Source organism: Lissotriton helveticus, chromosome 2_1 (assembly GCF_964261635.1).
Source record: "Lissotriton helveticus chromosome 2_1, aLisHel1.1, whole genome shotgun sequence".
Lineage (NCBI taxonomy): Eukaryota > Metazoa > Chordata > Amphibia > Caudata > Salamandridae > Lissotriton > Lissotriton helveticus.
The window spans coordinates 199716554-199741286 of NC_136059.1; the positions used below are offsets into that span (position 1 = coordinate 199716554).

At 44.5% G+C, this 24733-nt stretch overlaps 1 protein-coding gene across 1 annotated transcript in view; it reads left to right on the forward strand.

The window, feature by feature from the left end:
- NOL6 (nucleolar protein 6) overlaps positions 1–24733 on the forward strand; it is a 471490-nt gene that overhangs the window by 108653 nt on the left and 338104 nt on the right. The window contains exons 9-10 of the mRNA XM_078674724.1: positions 6935–6993; positions 13806–13907. Coding sequence (XP_078530850.1) covers positions 6935–6993; positions 13806–13907 — 161 coding nt within the window. The remainder of the gene's footprint in view (positions 1–6934; positions 6994–13805; positions 13908–24733) is intronic.

A 24733-nucleotide genomic window follows, 5' to 3' on the forward strand; every position in this document is an offset into this window, starting at 1 on the left:
CGAAATTGCCTGCCTCAAGTTGTAGTTACCAAGAAATATTAAAATTGCTCTGGGCTTATCTCCCTCCTTGGCATTTTTATTGATTTTGAAGGGGATACGATGCGCCCTCTGGATCTCTTTTGCCCAATTTCAGCCCTTTAACTCCGTGAAAGCATGTTCAAACAACTTTACCACAAAGGCTCTCATATCCAAGTCTTCAGATCCCTCTGGTATCCCCAATACCCGCAGGTTATTCTGCCGAGATCTATTTTTCAGCGCCTCCAGCTTCCATTGCACATCTGTCAACTGTTCACCCTGTAGATCTACCTTGCTGGAGGCAGCCGCTGTCTCTGCTTCCGTTGACACGACTCTTTCTTCCAAGTTGTTAACTCGCTCTCCCAGATTTACACACACCTTAGCCAGCTTCCTTACCGCTCCTTGTATTTTCCTGACTGCAGCCTGTGATTTGCGGCTCTCCTGTCGGGCCTCTTCCCTGTGTGCGATTATTTCCTGATGTATCACCTCCAGGAGAGACATCTGTGCTGCTTCACCTCCTGGGCTCTCCCACACAGAATTAATCGTTGAATGTTCGCGTTTCTGTCCATGTATTTTTGTACCTGTATCAAGTTTTACTGCCGTTGTCGGAGGGCTTAAATCTTCCTTCTCTGGCTCACTGTCAGTGGCTGAACCGCTGATCTCTTGCTCCAGACTGTCATCGTCTTCATCCGACCATTCTCCCCCCTCAGAGACTGAAAAGAAAGCCTCACTGGGGGCCTCCTTCTTATCGCCTGTACTTTCGCTGGCCTCTTCTTCCGGCTCCTCTACCAGCGCCGGAGGGGTTTTATCAGCTTCTGGGTTCGGAGACACAGTAATATTATTTTCCGTCTCTTCGACTGATCCGGCTTTCTCTTTAATATCCTCCTCTTTGTTTGTGAATTCAACAAGCTGCGGAGGTATATCCAACAGATTCTCTGCATTCTCTTCATTCTCTGCAGCCAGACAAGTTCCTTTAGGGTTACCGCCTCCCTCCGATACCTCATCACTGACCTCATTGAAGTCTTTGTCTTTACTGAGTTTTTGAAAGATATCCGAAATCGGAGTAGTGCCATGATTACCCTTAGCTGCCCCTTGCGTTTGCATCATTTTTTTAACGGGAGAATTTTGCTTTTTCTTCTTATTGCCATCTGCCTCCCTCTCAGCCATTAACTCAGCTTGCTCAGCTGCAGCTTTCCTCCTTGCAGCAGCTTTGGAGCTAGCACTCTGTTTGGGAGCCATAATTTCCCTCCTCCTTTCCTTGTCCCCAAACTGCTCCTTACCGCACGATATGCTGCCTGACTTGTCTTCAATCACCGCCGCCTCCAGGATGCCCCGTGTGCTCTCCTCCGTCTTTTGGTGCACGCTCGCCTGCTGGGTTTTCCAGAGCCTCTGCCGCTTCCTCCCCAGCGAGCTCCGCCTGCTACGCGAGCTCCGTAGCACTTGCTCGATCAATTCCGCGAGCAGTCCGGCTGCTGACACGCCTCCCGACGTGAACCTCCTTGCAGCTTGCGCCAGTTCCCATAGAAGCCGCTTGAGCAGCTGGCGGCAGGTAAGGAGCATACAGCGTTTTTTTTTTTCTTAAGCCTTTTGAGGATAGTTGATATTTTGATGTCCTTTTACCGTCCACCGTCCTTCTCGCTCATATTAATCCTTGAGCGGTATGCTGGATGGTGTGCTGTCTAAGCCTGACTGTCATGCTATCTCAGACCCGACATCTCCCCGATCTCACCGCTTCCCAGCCGTCCTCAGCGGCCGCCATCTTGCCTCCGCGCAGCCACTGCTCTCAGGGCGCAATTCGAAATGTAGATTTCTCTTTGTATGGCTGTTTTTAGGATTTTAATCTCAGCTGGCTGGAAAGATTCTGTAGCTTCTACATTCCAGATGTGGTTAACTAGGCTTCTCGGGACTCATAATATAGAGGAATGTCTGTACGATTTTAAAGGAAAGAGGTCGAAAGAATATGGTAAGAAGATATGGGCTCCTCTTAGGAATTGGAGAGAAATTAGATGAACAAGAGCTTACAGACCCTGGGTGACGTTGAGTGCCTTCCAGTATGTGCTATTTTACGAAACAACCATGTTTTATCTCTCCTATGATTGTATTTATAAGATTTATATTGTATTTTCAATGTCTGATTTTATCCTGTTGATTATTGTATTAATGTATTAATGGATTTTCTCTTTGTTAGATACCTGGAACCATCTCAATAAAAAAAAAAATAAAAAAAAAAAAAAAGATAGCATTTCTTATCTGTGACAGGCCTGTGAAACGCTCCGATTCAAAGTGCACTGCTGATGCACTTAAGAGTGCGCGTTCAGTAGTGTGTGAACTCGAGTTTCCCTACTTTATTTTTCCTTGCAATATTATATAGCGCGAACTCGACAACATGGCATGAGCACAATTTACATTACAGAAGAACACATTAATTTGTGGTAGGCACGGGGAGACAAAGCGATTTGCCTGGAATCACAGGATGTTGAGCTGATGCCGAGATTCGAACGTAGCTCCCCAGCTCTAAAGTTCGCAATTCTAGAACTTGTGGCGGGAGGTGTATCTAAAAGTGTATGTCGGTGCTGGCCATCAATGAGAGAGACCTGTGCATTTTTCAAATGGGTGGTGAAAAAATATGAGTATGTTGCTGGAGATTTGGGCCGCCGTCCCACCAATGTACTTACCGGGGGAGGGTGAATACCCATATTCCGCAACTTTCTTTCTGCATACCATCACCCCGCATTCTTTCATTACGAAAGTACCATGACTCCGCAATGCCATTATAACGCATGGCATTACATTTTATATGCTTTTACCACGCATACATTTACAACAAAATTAGTTGTAAATGCATGAATGGTAAAAGCATGTGTTTTTTTTAAATGTTTGGATAAGGTAAGTATGGGTATAGGGGTATATGTTTTGGGGTACTGAGGTATATGTTTTGGGGTGTTTGGGTATTTTAAGGGTTCAGATATAGTTTTGGGTTATGGGGTACAGGGGTAGTTTTAGGGTTTAGGGATAGGTATGGATTTTGGGGTACAGGGGGATTTTTAGGGTTCAGGGCTAGGTTTGGGTTTTGGGGTATAGGGGTATTTTTAGGGTTCAGGGGTAGGTTTGGGTTTTGGGGTACAGGGGTATTTTTAGGGTTATGTGGTAGGTTTGGGTTTTGGGTACAGGGGTATTTTAAGGGTTCAAGGCTAGGTTTGGGTTTTGGTGTACAGTGGTATTTTTAGGGTTCAGGGCTAGGTTTGGGGTACAGTGGTATTTTTATGGTTCAGGGCTAGGTTTGGGGTACAGTGGTATTTTTAGGGTTCAGGGCTAGGTTTGGGGTACAGTGGTATTTTTAGGGTTCAGGGCTAGGTTTGGGGTACAGGGGTATTTTTAGGGTTCAGGGGTAGGTTTGGGTTTTGAGGCACAGGGGTATTTATAGGGTTCAGGGCTAGGTTTGGGTTTTGGGGTACAGGGTATATTTATAAGGTTAAGATGGGTTAGTGTTTAAGGGTGTTGCGGTATTTTAAGGAGTACGGGTGGGTTATGATTATGAGGTGCAGTTGTATTTAAAGGGAGCAGGGTGGGATTAGCACACAATATGAGACAAGGCATGAAGGGCGGAACGTACCACACGCCCCCAGCACACGCCCACAGCACAACGCAAACACGCCCAGAAGGGACTACTTTGCTGGCACGGTTCTTTTACCTTTTAAATGTATATGGTGGGCGTCTGCATAGCCTATGTCCTTCGGCTGCAACTGCCCTTTCCAACGCTGTATTGGGTGTTGTGATTGGTGCTGTGGTTCCTGAGATTACCCGCCTCAAAGGTTTGGGCTTTCTCTTTATTATATTAGTATAGATAACGCATTTACTATATAGGGAGATCATTGGTGTGTCCTTAAGATCTCACATAGAGGTGTCTTAATCAGAATCCCGTCTGCCAAGGCCATCTGAATACTCCTCAAAACCATTCAGTTCTTTTTCTAAATAAGTCCATTCACTTGGGAAGCATAAAGTGCAGTCTTCTGGTGCACTACAGCCACATTACACAAACATTCCTTCATCTCTTCAGAGACAAACTATATTCCATTATCCAAGATAAACTCAGGCACTAATCCCTTTGCTGTCCTTAATGTCCATCATGAGCCAGGTTGATTATCTACCTCCCTCCTACCCCTCCCACACACCTATTTTGACAGCCCTCTTTAGGGTTCCATCCCCGAATGTTCAGTTAATCCCTCGCTTTCCAGAATTGCTCATCCTTATCATTCCCATGCCCATTTCTGTACTCCATCTCATTCTCCAACACTTTATCCATGTCCTCCATTGCAAACCCATTTTAGAGGCAAGCTAATTTTTAATCTCTTTTACTTGAAAATCAAATTCGGTCATACATTGTGGTCTAATAAATGTTACTATCTCAGGTGCAGCATGTGATGTCCCTTTTGATGAGAACATCAATGCAAGGGATTTGTGGTTAAATTTCGCAACAAAAGGAAGGCCCTGCAGAAAAATCTGAAAACTCTTTATGCCCTATCTGCAAGCCAAATCCTCATTTTCATTCATTGAATAGTTCACCTCTGCTCCTGTAAGGCAAAGGCTACCATGTGCTCATCACCCTTTTCTACCAGAGTCAGAACAAAACCTTTTAAACTTGCATTGACCGTGGCAATAGTTTTTCTTTTGCCATCAAATTGGCTTAACACCTTACTGAAGCCAATATTTGTTTCACCCTGTCTAATGCTTTCTGGTGACCTTCCCACCATTTAAAACTTGCTTCTTTCTTAATCAAAACATGTAAAGAACTCTATATACGCCAAGTATTCTTTGTAAACTTGTAGCAGTATTTCACAAACCCTAGAAAAGATCCGACCTCATCCTTCTGCCATGCCACAGGCACTTTTTCTACTGTTTCAACCAAGTTCACTTTTGGCTTGAGTCATTCATTGTATGTCAAGTTACTTTGCCACCGCGCACCCAGTTGAAATTTCACATTCAACAGTGTACACCAGCATGTGATTGTGAAAAATCATCACCTTCTCAATTCCTGCCATAACCTTTGCTGTCATCCTTTGGAACCCTGTTACTGCAGATGCCATTCCAAATGGTGTTCTCAGATGCCTAAATGCTGTCAATGTTGTGACTAAAGTGAGATGCCGTTAATATGTCCATGACACTGATCATGCATTTTTCCCAAAACTGCCTACATTTCCGAAGCAGGAATGAGTCCAGACAAATAATTTCTTTTCAAGTCCTGCAGGTTTGCACACATCCGGAACATATGCCCACCCTACATTAGTTGTGAGTGCGAACAACTCCTAATTTCTTTCCTTAATCACTCCAGCTCTCACCACTCTGTTCAACTCTTGTCTCAACGGCACCGTCATCAATTTCGGAACAAGTCATACACTATGTACACGTGTTTGCATTCCCTTTCTGAGACTTACCTCGTACTCTGAGTCTTTAAAATTCAGAATTTGTCCAACAATTCTTTATGTACAATTGTATTTTTGGTGTACATCATCCGTTCTTCCTGATTTAGTGAATGTGCCAGATGGCCTACATGTGGTTAAGATGAGGAAATTTACTGAAGACAGGTGAGAAAGCAGATGATTTAATTAGTTGAAACCTACCAAGTGTCCTGCCACAACTAATCTGAACTCGGAATTTTAAACAGAGGTTATTACCTCAGTTGTTGTGATGAAACATACTACAGTGTGTGTGACAGAGGTGATAAAAATTATAGTAATGTGCATGCCATGAAGAAAGTATAAAAAAGGAATTTGGTCAAAGGTGTGGAGCAAGGAAGTTGAAGGGGGGGGGTACTCCAGGAGAAAATATGCTGAGATGCTTTAAGTGTGAAAACCTAGGGAACACGTTTAACACTACGTGGTGATAGCTAAAAAAAAATCAGTTTGCAGGATCTGTGGACAGGCAGAACACTACAAGCAGTGTGCAGGATGGGGAACTTGCAATAAGTTGAGCAAAATGGAAAGCAAGAGAAAAGGATTTGTTGCAGGTGGACAAGGACCCAGAAACACAGGCTACTCTGCAGCCAATGGCCTCTGGTACTGAAGCCTGAATGCTGCCCACAAAATGATAGCTGCAGCTGAACAGGTGATTTTGACGTTCTTTGCAGAGCTCCAATGGTTTCATACCTGTGTTTATTTTAAGTGAATGCTTTCTAGTATGGCAAACATAGCATTCTGCAGAATTATGAAATACTAAGCTCCATATGATGGCAAACCCACCAAATAATTAGGGATTTGGTTTGACGAAAAGCTGAGCTTTGGCCCTCAGATTAACAAGCTGACTAGTATGTCCTTTGTCATTCTGAAATCGTTAAAAAAGTTTCTACCATTGCTCCCAATCTCTTCAAGGGAAACTGTTACCAGTGCCCTGATCATCTCGTGCCTTGATTACGCCAATACCTTGTACGTTGAACTGTCTGGCTATTTACTGAACAAGCTTCAGGTAGTTCAGAATGCCGCAGTCCGAACTCTTCTTAACCTACCAAAGTGGGTCAGCATCAGGCAACACTTACGAAACCTGCACATACCATAACATAAAAATAGCAGTGAAAGATACAGGACTCCTGTAGAAGGTACCATATTCCATAATGTCACTCTGTGTATATGACTCGGAACCATTTTTTTTACAGAATGGGTCATTCACGCTAACTCCCCTGTGTTTTTTTGTTTTTTTTGTACTACTGTGTATTTGCCTTTTATGATCTATTCATGTTTATTGATAGTTGAGTTGCAGAATTCTTTCCCGAGTAAAGATAACCTCCTGTGAGCATATTGCTTGCAATAATGAGTCTATTACTATTCTAAAGAGACAGAATCCTTACAACATGAAACTACCAGCACAGAGAATTTTTGTTTGTTTTCTTATTCTGTAATGCTGGTAATTTTTCTTTTTTTCCCCCCAGCTACTACTGATCTGACTGTCAATGGGATCAGCCTGTCAAAGTCTTCAGATGCTTCACAGGTAAGGTTGCTGCTGGATTTTGAACTTGTAGGGTGGGTGATGAAAATTTCTGGATGACTGAGCTAGTTGAGCTTATTCAGTAGAGAATCCTTCATTTCCCAAAAGTAGCAAGTTATTATCAAACAGAATAAACAGGGTACCGTACGTAAGAGGAAATATTAGGCGGATTGTGTCATCAGTAAATACCCTTTGTGTAGGTTACACATTTTATTTAGATGAATTGAGTGTTCTTACTGTGGAACTAACCCTCATTTTAAATTTGTTTAAAAAAAATAAAATTATATATATAAAATATTGCTGGTGTTGGAGCGCGCTTTCATTTCGAGGATGCTTTGTTAAATATATATTCACGCTCCAAGGTTGTCCACCTTATGAGTAGCACGCGAGCAGCAGCTTTATTTATGTGTAGGTGAGGACGGGGATCCGCTCGTAGACGCCGCTCCGTAATGGATCTGCCCGACGCGTTTCGAAGCTCCATCTGCTTCTCTTCAGGGGCTTTAACGGAAGCGGTGTGCGCACCCGTTACACTTCTCCAATTTCATATAACTCACCCGCCAATGGGAGGCTCCAATGAGACTTCTGGGAAGTGTAGTGCGGAAAGCACACAATCAAGTCCTGTGTGGACTCCACGAGTGGGCCCGTCCTCGATCCCATGTACGGCTGCTACTTCACTGCCGTGACCCCCACGTTAACGGGGTGGTGCATACTCTGCGGCTGGACTGCCGCATATAGATTCACGCTCCAAGGTTATCCACCTTATGAGTAGCACGCGAGCAGCAGCTTTATTTATGTGTAGGTGAGGACGGGGATCCGCTCGTAGACGCCGCTCCGTAATGGATCTGCCCGACGCGTTTCGAAGCTCCATCTGCTTCTCTTCAGGGGCTTTAACGGAAGCGGTGTGCGCACCCGTTACACTTCTCCAATTTCATATAACTCACCCGCCAATGGGAGGCTCCAATGAGACTTCTGGGAAGTGTAGTGCGGAAAGCACACAATCAAGTCCTGTATGGACTCCACGAGTGGGCCCGTCCTCGATCCCATGTACGGCTGCTACTTCACTGCCGTGACCCCCACGTTAACGGGGTGGTGCATACTCTGCGGCTGGACTGCCGCATATAGATTCACGCTCCAAGGTTGTCCACCTTATGAGTAGCACGCGAGCAGCAGCTTTATTTATGTGTAGGTGAGGACGGGGATCCGCTCGTAGACGCCGCTCCGTAATGGATCTGCCCGGCGCGTTTCGAAGCTCCATCTGCTTCTCTTCAGGGGCTTTAACGGAAGCGGTGTGCGCACCCGTTACACTTCTCCAATTTCATATAACTCACCCGCCAATGGGAGGCTCCAATGAGACTTCTGGGAAGTGTAGTGCGGAAAGCACACAATCAAGTCCTGTCTATATAATAGAATGCCCTTGTGCATTGAAATATGTGGGCAGCACAAAGTGCGAACTAAAGAAAAGAATCCTTGAGCATGTGAGGGCCACGATAAATTGTGATCGAAGCAATGCCGTTTCCAGACATATGGAAAAAGAACACAACAGTAACTGGAAAGAGTTAAAGTTCTATGCCATTGAAACGGTGGCGAATCACCCGCGTGGAGGTGATCGTGAAAGAACTTTACGACAGAAGGAATCTAAGCACATTTTGAACTTTCGAACGCTGAGCCCCTTCGGGCTTAACCAGGATGAAGAACTTCATTACCACCTTTGATGTCCAGCTCTTCCATCAAATATACCCCCTGAAATATACAAAAGTATATAGAGACATTTTTGAACTGTAAAAATTCCTGCCCTCAAAAGCATATATTTGAAATTTACTTTTGCACATTTTGTTCTAATTTGATATTGCACAATTTGCTAGAATGGATATACCGCTAACGTAAAATAGTGTTCTGTAAATAACCATATGGTGATGAATAACAAAAATGAATTGATAGATATCGCTTTATAAAATAATGACCCACTGGAGGGGACAATAGAAAGGGATGATGATTGAAGCAAGACCCACTGGAGGGTTAAAGGGAAGTGATACAACACACAATAATTAATTTGCAGATAATGATTGTAATTATCTAAATAAGTGAACGACACAAATTGAAATGTATAGATTTTTGCTCAAAAAGTGATGAAACTACAGTTTGGAACTACATATACCAGGATGCTTAGCGGTTTGGGGAAAGGAAGTCTCTGAGACCTAGGGGCTCCCTGTGGTTGTAAACAGTCCCCTTTTATTTTCACTAAGTTTAGTTTCGCCCCTCCCTGTTTTTTTGTGTTGCAACACTTTATTTAAACATGAACAATAACAAAAACCAATGTAACATTTAAGTCTCGTGAAAAAGCGGCGTGGTGCCGCGAAACGCGTCGAGCAGTGTGCCGGTTAACGAGCTGTAATGGAATAAAAACAACTTCCATATCGATTTGGATTAATGGTCTTATCTGCTCAAAGCTGGGAGTGCGCAAGACATTCTGCCTTCGGCAGAAAAACGGAGTTGATATATATATATATATATATATATATATATATATATATATATATATATATATATATATATATATATATATATATATTAATGGTAATATGTATGAAATGTGTTGTATTGTACGTTTTTATTAACTGAACAATATCTTTTTTTCATTCATTAATTTCCTAAAGTGTAGTATGCCCTTTCTACTGTCTTGGTGATTCTGCAATACCTCTGAAGCGTCAAACCTTTAAAAGATTTACTATCCTGCAATTTTGTAACATTACAGACTGTTCTGTGCTGGTTCTCATTCTGCAACTCATTTCTCTTACTGTCCTGTTTGGTTTTAAGGTTATTTTATTTATAATTTTAATCTCTTTCTTTGATAGTCATTTCTGCTATGTTAACTTATTTGAAAACTGCTGCTTCTGCCTGACAATTGTACGTCTTAAAATTGAGAAAATACAACTGAGGGGTGTACTGCACCAAAAGAGTTCAAAGTTGATGAATAACTAGGTTTTACGTTTTTCTTCCTGAAAGTGTCTTCGGATTTTTTCCAATCTGATATCTGGAAGTTAGGTATTCCAAGATTTGGCCTAAAATCGACTCCAGTGGGTTTTACAAAAATGTCTGGGTATATTTGGTCTTCCTCTGCAAATATAAAATATCTTTATCTGGCGTCATCTAATGAGGCTTTCAAAAGACAAACTAACTTAAAACCACTTGGTGGTCTCCATTGAAAACCCTTCCCTTATAGCCAAATACCATATCTATGAGCTTTCATACAGGCGGTTTACTTGTCTAGCCTCCAAAAGGCAGATTATCGCCTTCCTGGAGCACAGTTTGTAACTGAAAATAGTCCAATCCTCCCTAGTCCTGATGGCCTGTAGCTTGTTAACACACGTCCTTCATGCCATTGAATTAAACTGTTATAGGAATGTCATGCCAGCCAGTGACATGTCGTCCATGATGGATACGTCATTCAAATGATAAGTTTAATTAGAAGAGCTATTATTCCAATGGCTTTGACTGAAAAGCAAGCCTTTCGAGCATAGCAGGTTGCCCTTAATGGGGTTCTTCCCAAGAAAAGGGGTTTCATTTTAATGGTAGATACCAGATAGTGATACATCCTTGATATTTTTGATCACCTGTCCATTCTTTTCCGAGGCATTTCGAAGATTGTGGGAATCTCAGACATGCTTGGAAAAGGTCCTGATAGCAGCTCTTAAGTGCACGTTATTTTGGATTTCCTCTTAAAGTTGGCAAATTTGGAATATTTTTTTAAAGTTTTGATCGAAAATGTTATGTATCTAAAAGCTATAGAGCAGGGAACTATTTAATGAGATGTTGTTTTTTTTTCTAATGGGGCAGAAATGGCAGGTGGAAATTGCAGGTTAGGGATGGTTGAAGATAGAAAGAGCAAAGGTTTTTTCCGGGTGGGTGGAGGGCTGGAATCTGTGGAGTATGAAAGGAAGCCTGCTGGAGTGGCATATGTGATGAAATTAAGAAACATATGTTTTTCAAGAGATTAATAGGATAATAATGGAGACAATTTTGCAAGCAAATTTACTATTCTCAATCTTTTCAACAGCCTTTCTACAAGTGAGCATAAATAGCCTTATTCGTAAATCCCCATGCTGACTAGTCGAATATGTACAATTATAGGATTAAAACTGTTTTTTTTCATGCCTTTCCAAATCCAAGGAGTACTTTCATGACTAAACATTCATACATCGAGAAATGTGCAAATAAAATTTAATCCGCCATTTGCATTTTATTTTTTGCCTATCCTCTGGGAAAATACATTCCCGTGTGGAGGAAAACCTCTGTCTACCGTACCACCAATTTTGAAGGTGTTTCTCTCTGCATTCTCTTGCCTGAAGCCAATGTACTCCAGCCCTAGAAGAGAGAAAATCGCTGATCGGATGTTGAATGGGCTTGTGTAAGAAGCTGGCTCTGCATATACTATACCAAAGTATGGCATAGTGTGCACGGAGACCAGGGTACCCCCAGGGATATAGCAGAGGCTAAATGATGTAATCGCTAACAGCTCAGTTTGTGCTAGTGTGGGCGAGCAGTTAGGCTTATCAGGAGGGTGTGTTAAGCATTTATTGTATTCACTCAATGAAGGACGGATTACACACACTCAGACAGAATCGAGATCAATTGGGTAAGTATAAAAAAGGTATACTTATGTTTTATTTTTAGAACCAAGCAGGACTTGGTGCATGTAGGTAGAATGTACTTCCAATTGTAAAACTTTACACAGAAATGCAATTGGGAATAGATTTACAATCGTTACAAGTTTGTATATGCTTTAAAAATCAGTTTGAAATACATATAAATTACTTTTGAATTACATCAACTACTTGGGGTGATATGCCTAGATATCACACTGTGGATCCTACAATACAAGGTAAGTAAAACTTTTTCAGGTTTCCGATACAGTTACTTCTCTCCCATTCAAAACACAAGTTAACAGAGACGTTTTTAGGAACAGAAAACTCGTAACATTGGTTCCTATGGGGAAAAAAGTGTAAACGGTTTGCAGGTAAGTACACAACTTGCTATGGCTTTTGGGGGTTAGAACCAAGTTTCCCCAAGGTCAAGTTATGCACTCAGATTGCACCACCAGCGACACTGGGGCGGCCGGGTGCAGAGTACAGGGGCCCAATGTTAGCCAATGGGGCTAAGGGGGCCTTCGTACAGATACTGCTTACGAGCAGGCCACTCAGTTTTGGGAGAAAAGCTCCTGGGGTTGGGGATCAGCACTGCAGGGACCACCAATCAGCACATGAGTTGCACAACCAGCGGCAGGATCCAAAGTGCCAAGGAGATGTTGGGATCCCTGTGGATTGCAGTGGAGAACTTCAATTTGGAAAAGATACTGCAGGCTCAGTCTGGGAGGCTTCCTGGAGGCGATCACCAACTAGAGAGGTAAGTTGGGTTCTTGGGGGATGCCTGGACACCGATGGTTGGGCCACCCTAGGCCATGGGCATCGGTAGCAGGGATGTCTTTTGGCGTTGTCGTCTTACCAGCTCCAGTTGTAGTTGTGGGGACTCTTCAGGTTGAGGCTGCAGGAGTCCGCTTGAAGCTCAAGGTAGGTCGGGGATCACCAGATCCCAGGTCTGGATCACTGGGGATACCACCTCGTGGTGTTGGGCCACTCGAACTGGTCAGTGGGCGTCTGGTTCAGAGTGGTACATAACCGCGGAAGCGCCTGGATCCGGGTTCTGTGTTAGAAGTCTTTGCTGATCCGGTGCTCAAAGGAGGCAGTCTGTAAGTTGAGTGCAGGGCAGGTCCTCTGGGCGGCTGCTGGAAACACCGGGGTTTCTGCTGTAGTCAGTATCTCTTCCCAGGGGTTCAGAAACCTGTCTGGTGGTGGCAAATGGCGGGCAGCCATTCAGGAACCACACCAGGGCTGGTCGTTTTTCAAGGGGCATCTCTGAGATGCCCTCTGAGTGCATTTTACATTACATCCGACACTGATATTAGTGTGGGTTTAATGTTTTGAGAGGTTTTCTACCAAACTTCCCTATTTTCAGTGAAGCCATAATGGAGCTGTGAAGTTTTATAATGACCAACTCCTGGATGTTATACTCTTTATAGTTTTACTATGCTTCTGATGTCTAAGAATGGACTTAGACACTGTAGGCGTACAGTGCTCATGCAACTGTCCCCTTACGTGGGGGCTAGTGCACGCTGGTAGAGGCGTGACTTACCTAGGCCCCAGGCAGTGGGTTGTAGGCATGGCACACAGGGGTGTGTGCCATGTCGCCTCTTCACTTTTCTCTGCAACAAAACACGCAGCCTACAATTGCAGTGTGTGAGTGTTAAGGTGCAAGGTCCCTAAGTGTGGCACAATAGGTTTTGCATCCCTTAGAGGCCTTCCCTGGTCACAGTGCTCTTGGTACAAAGGTACAGTTTTCGGAATTATCCTGATTGACAGGGGCCCAGGGCACATCAAGTCAAAATGCATCGGATGTCAGGCAAAAAGTGTGTGTGTTAGGGGTAACCATGTAAAAAAGGGCCACTTTCCTACAGCTTCTGCCTGCCTAAAATTTGTCTATAAGCCATAGGCAGACATTCCAACCTTGGGAAAACCACAATGTACCACTAAAACCAGATTTACATTGACATTTCCTCCTTGGTGACCTGATTTAAAAAAATAATAATAATACATTTAAGTTAATTTCCAAGTGTAAATTCACATTTAGGAAACTGCCGTTTTGAAACGTCATATAACCCCCTGCTGTAAACCAAAGGAAATGATATAGTCCTAAAGCCTCTGAACAGCTTGTTTAACATAACATGTTTGTAGACTTCTGAGAGTTTCTTTCTTTTCTTCCAGCCTGCAGTGGCCGATTTCCATCAGGCATTTGAAGTTGTATTCGTTGACCCTTCAGGATTTGTGAACCTGTGCGCTGACATGACCGAGAGCAAATACAAACAGGTACCTAGCAGTTGATACAAGCTCTTTCATTCCCACACCGTACTGCGTCATACAAGGTGTTGCTCTCGTTCTTAAAACTGAACATTCCAATCCTGTGCCATTTAATCCTCCCCTGCTACCCACCCAGTGGAAGGGCACCTGGTATTGGAAAATAACTGGTTTCTTGCAGCGGCCCAGCATGTGATGAAATTCTGGAAAAGTACATTATGTTTCAACTAGTGATTACGCTCCGAACGAAAGTTATCATTGTCTTGTCATCTCGTCCCCTACTTTGATATATAGCTGTAGTGGGAAAGAGGCAGCAGCACAAGGTGGGGATTGTGAGCCAAGAGCGTCTGTTTATCCGGCTCCTCTGCCGCTAAGGTGCAGCTTTTCCCCTCAATGCTTTGAAATTCACATTTGATAAATGCTAATGGTGAGAGAATAATTTTCTGGATTATTCAGTGTATAATGCATGATATTTTAGAAATATGTTTCTGTTTACACATTTTCTATGATAATTTGATTTACTTAGTGCTTTCTACCTCTGATGAGGTGTTCAAGCGCTTTAACGGGAGTACGTTTTCTGGAACCCGAGGTTGGTGGTTAATCCAGTGGTTATTGATCATTATTGGTTGTTATGATTAATCTTGTGTGCTAAAGAACATCTTTCCTTGCATTTACTCAAGTTTGTGTGTGTGCATTAGATGAATAGGAATAAGGTGTGAACATTAGTGGGGGCTATGTGAGTTCATGCAGACAGTTTGTGGTAAGCATCAATAGTTTAGAAGAGATTAAGTAGTATTCGGTTGCTTGAATTTGTTCACAAAAGAGGTTGTGATCTATGAAATGAGCAATTGGCAAGCTGCAGAAATGCAATAAATACATACAATAAAGGAGATTTGCAAAGTTCTGCAGTTATGTGAAAACCCACAAATTAGGACACTGATATCCTATGTTTGTGGAAAGTGTGTGTGTGTGTGTGTAGTTTGTGTCTCAAACATTTATAATAGTAGGACTTTTTGTGTGTGAGTCTGAACAATGAAACCAATTATATCTGTTTTGGATGCTGCTGGTGTAGCATGGCACAATATTGAGAGTGGGAATGGCCTTCCAGACTGTGTATCACCAACAGTCCTGAGATCAGAGCATGGAGACTCAGACACAGAATTGACGGAGAATAGTGACAGGGCTGCCTTTAAAAATTCAATGAGAACCTTGTTAGCAAAATTCTGTTGATTACTGCTTTTCAAGTGATGCCATTTGGTAGATAGTAGGGGGTGAATGTTAGAACTGTACATGTTGTACAAGGTGAGGAGATTACTAGGTCAGGCCTGCCCTTTTGTCTGTACTGACTACTACTTCAGAGAGCCTGATGACAGCCAAGTGCAGAAACTTCAACGGTCATTGTGCCAATGTTGTTAGTACTCCATTCCGGAGATAACCTCAATGTTGCTGGTTGGGAGAAGCATCGCATTACGCAAATGCTGTGTCTGGAGAGCAACCCTTGCCTGTTGCCAACAGCGTTCACTGTGCTGGGGATGAGTTGTCAAAACTTGGTATAATCTACAGTCCAAATGCCCAGATCTCGATTAACTTTTAAGACTGTAATAGACCATGATTGAGCTGCTTGATTACCAAACATCCCAGTAGTGCTGCCTAGCAGCATGGTACTAAACAGAACCCGATTCACTGCAGCTATGGATCAGCCAAGCTATGTATCCTCTAGGTGTCCTCACCGCTTCCATTGTTTTATACGGCCATGATTCTAAGCAATCAACAACAAATCATCTGATGTGTATGAACAACTTGTCGACTCAACCATTGGAAGAACGTAACTCTAATTTTCACCAGAATCGTTTGATTCCAGGGAAACCACTCCATCGCTATGTATTTTATAGTCCTTGCCAAAACCGAGATGCTCATAAACCATGGAATTTACTGTTCACAGTTATTGGCCAAAATCCGTATCACTCATGCACACATGGCACGACTTTCCATCATAGCATCCACCCTCAAGTATGAGATTCCAAGCACCAGTAACACAGCACACATGGATACACAAGTTACCCCAGCATCAATGCTCCATACATCTGATGTTTGCATCACAACAGGCATTGATACATGCACATTTACAGCACTCTATTCCAAAGCCTTGCTATTCTATTCCCTCTGGACCTCACAAATTTGACACTCCTCCATGAATCTTGGAGCGGTGAAACCCTTAGTTGGTTGGCTCTGCCCAGCATGGGACATGAACCAGTGAGCTGTAGGTTACACATAAATGCAGATCCATGGTTTGCTGGTTTGGCTGTGGGGGATGCAGTTCATGAGGAGCCACGGTAGACTTTGGTATGGTGTAGGAGACATGAATGAAGGGTTGACGTTTCTGAATTGGCTTGGTGTGCTTGGCTTGGTGTGCTTGGCTTGGTGTGCTACTTGCTGGATGTCTCTGTGAATATGGTTCTGTGGTTCTAGCAGAGACGTCTGGGTGCAGCTTATTAGTTCTGACCAGGCTGGAGAATGCATTTAAAGCGCTGCATGGGGAAACCTAGGGGCATGCATTTCCACGGCTTCTGGGAATGACTTGGAAAAGACATTGCTCAGGTTTCCGGGGAGATTTGGGCGATGACTTTGCATGCTGCCACGAAAAGCAGGGGAATGCACCTCACAGGCTACTATGGTAGGCTTGGGATTGTAGTTCACAGGCTGCCGGAGGGAGGCATCTCACAGGCTGCCTAGGGATTCTGAGGTGCAGAGTACAATCTGTCCAGTGAGCTTGGAGAATGTGGCATAACATAGCTTGGGGTGCTAGAAGGCATGCAGTTCACGAGCTGCCCCTAAAGACTCTGGGAATGAAGATTCCTGAGTACTGGGCGAGGATGTAGGGGATACAGCTTCTTGGGGAGTCAGGCCACCAACTGCACTAGGACTCTGTGAAATTGTAGCTCTGAGGCTGACTGAGGAGGCTGAAGGAATTAGTTAACAGGCTGCCACTTAGGCTCGATAAATGCAGCTTACAGGCAGCTGGGGAGGCAGTGTAAGTCCAGGGTACTGCCTGGGAGCTGATATCTGACTAACGCAGACAGCCACGTGGCTGCACCCCATCAGAAAGTGAGCCTGGGGCAATGCAGTTTACAAGCGGTCTGGGGAAGCCGGGGGGAATGCAGCTCATGGCCTGCCTGTGGGGTAGGGGTGGGTGGAGGGGAGAGGGTGGGAGGGTGCTAGAAAAATGCAGCTTACACACTCCCTGTGGAGGCTGGGGAAATGCAGCTCACTGGTTGCCTTGGGTGTCTATGGTGATGCAGCGCAATATCTGCCTGAGGAGTTTGAGGGACACAGTCTAGCATTGCATGGGGTGGCTGAAGGCAATCATCTCACGAGCTGCCTCTGTGACATATCTCCCTTGGGTATGGTTTATGGTGAGGCTGGAGGGACACCGCTTCCTCGAGAGGCTAGGGGACGTAGCCTTTGACTGACCTGGGATGATGAGTAATGCAGTAAACTTAATTCAGAGGAACAAATGCTGGGGAGGCTGAGAGGATGCTGTTGGGAAGATATTATTGGCTGGGAGGTAGGGGAGTGACGATCGCTACTGGTCTCGGATGCAGATCTCTTGCGGCTGCGGATGCCACTCGCTTTCTGCCAGGATGCTGGGCAGATGTAGACCTGTGGTGGTCTGGGTTAGCTGAGGATCAACTCCCAGGCTTCCTGGTATGGCTCGGGTAATGTTGCTTCCTGACACAAGTATGAGCTTAGACACATCTCTAGGAGCCAAGAGATCCTTTTTACAATGTACAGTGGCAAAACTGGAGCCAGGTTCTCCCCTCAGGCCCCTGGCATGCACCTGTCGCAAAAGCCTTTTCTCTCACCAGGGGCTGCTATGGGGGTACCCCTGTGTGCCAATGGGTATTCTCAGCCCCTCCATATGTTGTATCTGTGCATCTCGTTAGCATTCTTGCCTGTTCTGGCGGCTCCCCTAGCAGTAGCAAATCATTCCAGGGCTTGAGGGTGAGCAGAGGCTGGCATCTCTCGAGTATGGTGTGCGGTGACACTCGGTGGCGCACTGGGGCTCATCTCCATCTACTAGAATCGCCACATTTCCATTATCACTTTGCAGAACATTTTGTCCTAGCTATGTTAGCTTATACCTGTGTTTTAGAGTAAGAAGACCTTCATATGGTCTCCTTGTGCTGACTTCCTAAGGCTCGGTAAGCCTGCCAGAGGGGTGACGAACACAAATGTACGAGGTAAAGTCTGTGCCATTACTTTTAATGGCAAAGTCAGACTAGCAGTGCAGGGCTGCTCTGCCAGTCTGCAGTGGCAGGCTGGGGGATTGTGTTACTTCCAGGGTGCTGTAACCAGTGCTGCAAACCCTGGGGGGGGAACCCCTTTAACTTGAATGTCCTGGGTACCAGGGTACCATATACTAGGGTCTTACAGTTAAGTTAGCATTGCTAATGGAGTACATCCAATTCGACATACACTTTAAGGTGAGGGCACTGGCACGTAGGTCTGGTTAGCAGATCTCCGTGCACACTCAGTCAAAAAACCTGCAGTGTCATTTGAAAAAATTGGGGTGATCTTATAAAAAGAGGCATTCCCTTACAAAGGGCCATGCAGGGGGGTGGGGTGTGTAGAAATAAAATCTTGGTGTTTGAAGGATAGTCAATGCGTGGAGGAGAAATACTAAATAATCACATCTCTGCGGTTAGAGGAAACTAAGTTTTACATGTGGCTATTACCGTGGTTTAACCATGGGTAAGTGAGTGGACGAGATAATGATGGCACAAGTGTGGTAGCGGAAGTGTGGAATCTATCACAAAGGTCCTAGGTGGCTCGAGTTGGGGTGTGTGGTTAGGACAATAGTCAAGAGTCGTATGGCTGGTTGATGTTAGTAGCTCCCAAAGTCGGTAAGTGGAGGTACCTAGAAATATATTATGTCCTTGAAAGATGTTCTGTATTAAAACTTTGAAGTGATTGGGCAATGTGACAGGCATATGTTCCAGGAAAGGGAGAATATATGTGAACCAAACACTGTTGGAATATGTGGACATTTATTTTAACTTAAGAATACAGTGGCATTGGAGGTGATTAGCTTGTTAATTGTTGAAAAATATTGCCTTTAATGATTGATTGTCTGAAGCTCTTTCTAAAGTTAAAATGTGTTTGTGCCATTCTTGCATATTGTAGATTGGCACAGTCCATTTCACCCACTTCCCATTGTTTAATGTAACTTTACCACACATGCTGGCGAGTCCCTGCAATCTCATTAAAAAGCATTAGTAGTGTTTATAGTCTTTATAACCTTTCGGTGACATTAAGGGCAATAAAAAACTGGTTAATTGGTCTGCTAATTAATGTTAATGCTGACAGCTCCTCTCCTTCCCAGGGCTCATACCTGCTTGTAGGTAGCAGTTTCACCATTCTCTGGTCTCCACCCAACTGCACATGTAATTTAATCATATGTTTGTGCCTGTTTCAAGCAAACTGAGTTGTGAAATCAGTGTGCGTACCTGAACATTTTTGATGTTGATGTTTAAAATGTTTCTGTGCTGCTGAATGTCTGCATGTCGAACAGTAAGCAGCAAATCCAGTGACAAAATGAGTTTTATCCATCAGTGGTTTATTGTAACAGTGCTCTTCCCTCCCTTCTGGGGACCTGGTTAGTGCTGCCAGTTATATCTTTTTCGAAGTCCCTGGGTGTGCGTTGCAGTTGTCCCTTGTTGCGCGTTGTAGTTGTCCCTTGTTGCACGTAGTTACACTCTCACCTCTCCTTTCCCATGTTGCAAGTTGCTGAACCACACCTTTATTATGAGTTATTAGACCCCTCCCCACTCCTTCATTGCAAGTCACTGCCCACCCTCCATTGCCAGTCAGAGGTTCATGCACCCTCTCCCACTTTGCCTCCACTGATGATAGTCTCTGGAACAACCCATTTCATAACAAGCCATTGTTCTGACATGGACCTGAAGGTTGAAGAGCTGTTTGTCTCTTTCTGTTTTAATTTGCCGATTCTCTAGATTGTATTAGATGAAACTCATTGCATTGGCGACCAGAACTGGAATTATCTCAGAAGGTCTCTTAATATCTGAAGTCCTTGAATAATTGATGGGTGAAATACCCACAGATGCCACCCACCACTCTACTCAAGTTACAATTTTGCCACACTGGGCTTTAAAATAAATTTTGTATTTAGTCCCCTTCCAATTCACTACTTTGTAAAACCAATGCAAAGGTTCTGTTTATTCACTCCATATTTCTCAATATTTTCAAATTGTTTAAATTAGATAGTTAGGAATAGTTACCCAATTGATCTTTAATACATATATCTTCTGCAAGAGAAAAAGTGCATAATGAACAAATATTAATGTGCATTAACTCCGGTCGGATCAGAGAATTACAAAATCAACAAATAAATAAGTAATGGGAGAATGGTGAAACAAGTTAGAAATAGTAGGTTCCGGTAAGCCTATCTACAAAATAAACCTTAAATCAAATTTTTGCATATTAAATTGCAACCTGTATTTTCATCCCATATGGAGTCCACGATGTATATACCATTTTTGATGTATTGTGTCTACATAATCGGAATTTACACATACCACATGTACGTGGTAACAGAATGCAGCTCTACGTTTAATTTTACAGTGCTGTTTCGTCCATGGTAGTGGTTGTGCTGCTGAAATGTACACCTTTTATTTCAAATTGGCTTACTTTATGCCATATTGAGTCCCTTTTTGAACAGATTTGTGGGATTAATAGCAATTCAACCCTATTTCATTCTAGAAAATATGTCTTCCAAATTGCTTTACCATCTGGGGGTTCACACTACAATATATTAATCCATAAGTCTCTTTCTAGCTCAATAATAATTAGTGAATGCCCTATTCTGTAGTGGATTGCTTATGGTGAATGTTCATTCTAAGTACATTTATTTGATTTATGTTCTAGGCGATGGGTTTTTATTGGTCAGATTAGATCAAACCAATAATGTCCACATGAACAGTGTATCGTAGACACTATAAGTTTTATTTCACTTATGTAACGCAAGCACGTTTTTGGTATTTCATTGATGTGTATTTCGGTACCTGTAGTCTAAAAATTGATTTTACCTTACATGCACTTGTGATGTGGGGCTACTGATTAAATAGAATGCTGTCGACTTTGATCAGGCTACTTCTCATGTTCACTACTCTTTTATTTGCAAACTGGGAGAGGGAATTTGTCATTCATTTTGATCCACTGTGTTTTGGTATGGTAATATATATTTATTAATAAATGTGATCAGCTGGGAGGCCTAGTTTGCCAAAGCAGCATTGCGGACACATAACCCGTGAGCTCCCGGCACCATTCCCACCCGGCACCGTTCCCACCATTCTTTCCACCATTCTTCATCATTCTGTGAAGATAGCCGGCCCTAACTGCCGAAAACCGATGGGGCATGGCTGGAGCACTGCAGGGAGGCCCCCAGTGAAGCAATGAGTGCAGGAGTGCCCCCAGGACGGCAGGGAATCCGAGCCCTGCTGGAGGTGAGCGGGGGAGTGGGGAATCCAGCACTATGCGACAGACCCATGTGAGACCTTGAAAAGACAGAGGTTGAACCTCACGATCCAGAGCCCCGTACGATGAGTGGAGGTCTGCAGGGCTCTGGTGGCACTGCTGAGGCAGGGGCAGACGAGTGGGAGGGGTCTGTGCAACTGGTGCGCCCCTGAGAGGCGGTGGGGGAGGGGCCCAGAGTCTTGTGTCAGACATTAAAGAAGCCAATTAAACCCCCCTCCAACCCTGAGTGCACAGGACAAAATGTGACTGAGGGAGCGGTTTCTTTGGGGCCTGATTTATCTTGCAGGTGCCTCCTGTGGCGGTTGCGTGGCCCAAACAGCAGGCTAATTGCCTGGGCAAAGCGAGAGGGGGAGAGTGAGACCACCTTATTCCAGAGGCCCTCGGATATGACCTCTTGGAGCGACCTGCCTGGAAGGGAAGCCTGATCTGGGACAGGCAGAAGCCAACACTTGGGACTGCACAGGAGCTGCTCTTGCTGCCCTGCCTGCTACTCTCTGTCCCCAAGCGGGATAAGCGGGCCCCACACACAAGATGCATTTGTGCCCATAGAGGGTGGCACAGGGGGTATTCCCCACCACCTTTTTTGGTAACGGAGAGACCCACTGCAGTCCTGGGAGCTGGTCTATGCAGTACCCTCACCTTTCGTGGACTGATAGCAACCCCCTATCAAGAGAGGACCGGCATGCCTGACCCAGGGTTTTGTGATGTATACAATACTTTCGTCACAAAAGAAGCCCTGGGTCTGCAAAAAAATGCCCTGGTTCAGTATTGTCTCATTTATTTATCAAGTTTTTTCTGTGTTTCCTTACATACTATTCACTTATTTATTGCAGTAGCTACAGTACGGACCCTGAAGAAAGCCACAACACTATTCGAGCTCCGATAGGCTGAAACATGTTGGTCTTGTAAGAGCGCAGAGGGCTTGAATCTTGGCACCTGCGTTTACGAGCTATAATTTTTGTTAATAATTCCGACATCTGGCAGTTGAATAAAGGTAGCATCATAGCTGACCTGTTAGCCAGTTTTAATCACTTATAACACAGCACTGCACTTTCTTTCAACACACCAAGTTCTCATAGGGTTCTAGTCCACCCTCCCTTCCTATCAAAACATCCCTGAGCTCCTACCTTGCAGCGAGGGGGTTGTAGCACTCGTGAGGACTAGGTCTCCCACGCGAGGAAGTACCCCCATGATGAAGCATGACGCCTCTGGTGTGTGAGGGGAACTGTCCCTTAAAGGGAAATCCCCTGTTGTGCACTTATGTACATTAAGTCACATGCTAGACCCCCCTATCAATATGGACCTGGGGCTTCTTTTGTGACGAGAATATATGAGTGGGGAGTTGGCCCCCGTAGGTCCTTAAACCTCCTCTAGCCCCCTTGTGTGTTTACATATAGACAATACTGCCAATTCACAGTTATACCCGTGGGAGTCACTTCAGATCCCAGGTTCTTTACCAAGTGCCTGGAGGTGGTAGTGGCCTCATCATTGTGGGTGTCCACGTTTTCTTGTACCTTGACGACTGACTGATCACAATGCCTAGCACACACTCCAGTTCCTGTTTCTCTGATCCACAGCTTGGGATACGCAATAAATGCACAGAAGTCCCTCCACTATCCCTAACAGATCCAGCCCTGCCTGTGCTCAGAGTTGAATGCTGTTGAAGTTACGGGAAAAGCATATCTCAATCAGCAGAGGCTGATGCTTTTTTTTTTAGTCCACGCATTCACTAACTAGAAGAAGTATAATGGCATCCTCAAAAGAAATTGTGCTACAGTGGTCCTGAGCGGAGGGTCGGTGGGGTATCGGGTGTTAGTAAAGGCGAGCACTCTCTACAGTGGTGAAACACAGTAGGACGCTGGCTTTTTATGTAGTATACCAAAACGAGGTATACTATGTAGAAAGTCCAGACAACCCTTATTTGCTTATAGGGCTTAAATTAATAATCCCAAATGCTCTCTGTTAGAAACTGGGCTTCATTGCAGAAGAACCCCCCCCCCCCAAACACACACTTTTTGCCCTATTAGGACTGCTACATGCTGGTTTTTGACTCTGATCGTGCACTGGGACCTGCTAACCAGGCCCCAGTGCCCTTGCTCCTTCCCCTAAAATTGCTACACCCAATTGGCAAGGTTCATTTCCCCCCTCATTATCCCTAGTGTATGGTACCTCTGGTACCCAGGCAAGGGTGACCAAAAGGGATCACCAGGGCTGAAGCACTGTATTGTGCCAGCCCGTGTGACCAAAGTAAAAGTGTGTCTGCAGGTCTGCCATTGCAGCCCTGCATGAGCAGCTTGTCTGCTCGAGAGTGACTCTGCACACACCACTGCCTTAATGTAAGTAAGTTACTCTTAAGGTTGTCCTCCTGAGTCCAGGAGGTAGAGTGCATTGTAATAAAGGTGTGGATATATATGTTTATACAAATGTATCCCAACAGTAACTCTGTAAAGAATGATTATACTGCAAGTGACGGGCGGTCCATAGAGTAACATGGGCTGGCTACCAAGGAAACTCTAGATAGCCAGCTTCATTATGGAAAGACTTAATTGTCATGTTTGTTGTCAAACACTGTGCTTTTTCATCCCCAACACTATTCTCGTGTTCAGGACGAGCAAATATGCATCGGGATGCCACCATGAGTGGGTGCCCCCCTTTGATACAGTGACCCAGTGCCTTGATGGGCTTCCCCAACCGTTTGCCACCAAGAGTAGAGTCTAGCCTCCTAGTTGGATGTGCTTGCACCTCCCCAGGTTGGAGACAAAGGCCTCTCCTCCTCCCTCTCAGGATGGCTAGTGTCTACAGTCCTTAAGGCGATGAGCCTCGCAGGCTTTCACCACCTGGTCAGGTGGGGCCTGTGCGTCGAAGGCACCCATTGTTTTTGGTTAGACCAGCAAAGGGGGACAAAGCAAGACAGCTGGGCCAAGCCTGGTGCTGGCCTCTGCAATGTTGACGTCCCTCGTCAGCTGGTCGATCTTTACTGCTTTGGAGTCCGGATTGGACTCAAACAAGCTTTGGCTGCTGCAAGGGGTCCTGTACCCGAGGTATTGGTGCAGAGCAGCTCTGGTTGGCCCTAGCGTCTTCACACTTGTTGTGAAGATGGATCTGACCTCTTGGAGCATGGTGACCTCCTCCTAGGTGGCTGCTGCATTGGTGGTCCCAATAAACAGCAGAAAGATGTACCGCGTGTTGCGGTGGGTGGCTACATAAAAGTAGCTCCTCCATTTCAAGGGAGATGTTTGCAGCTTGGCGAAGTGCTGGAGGTCCTTCGAGGCTTTTGGAGGATG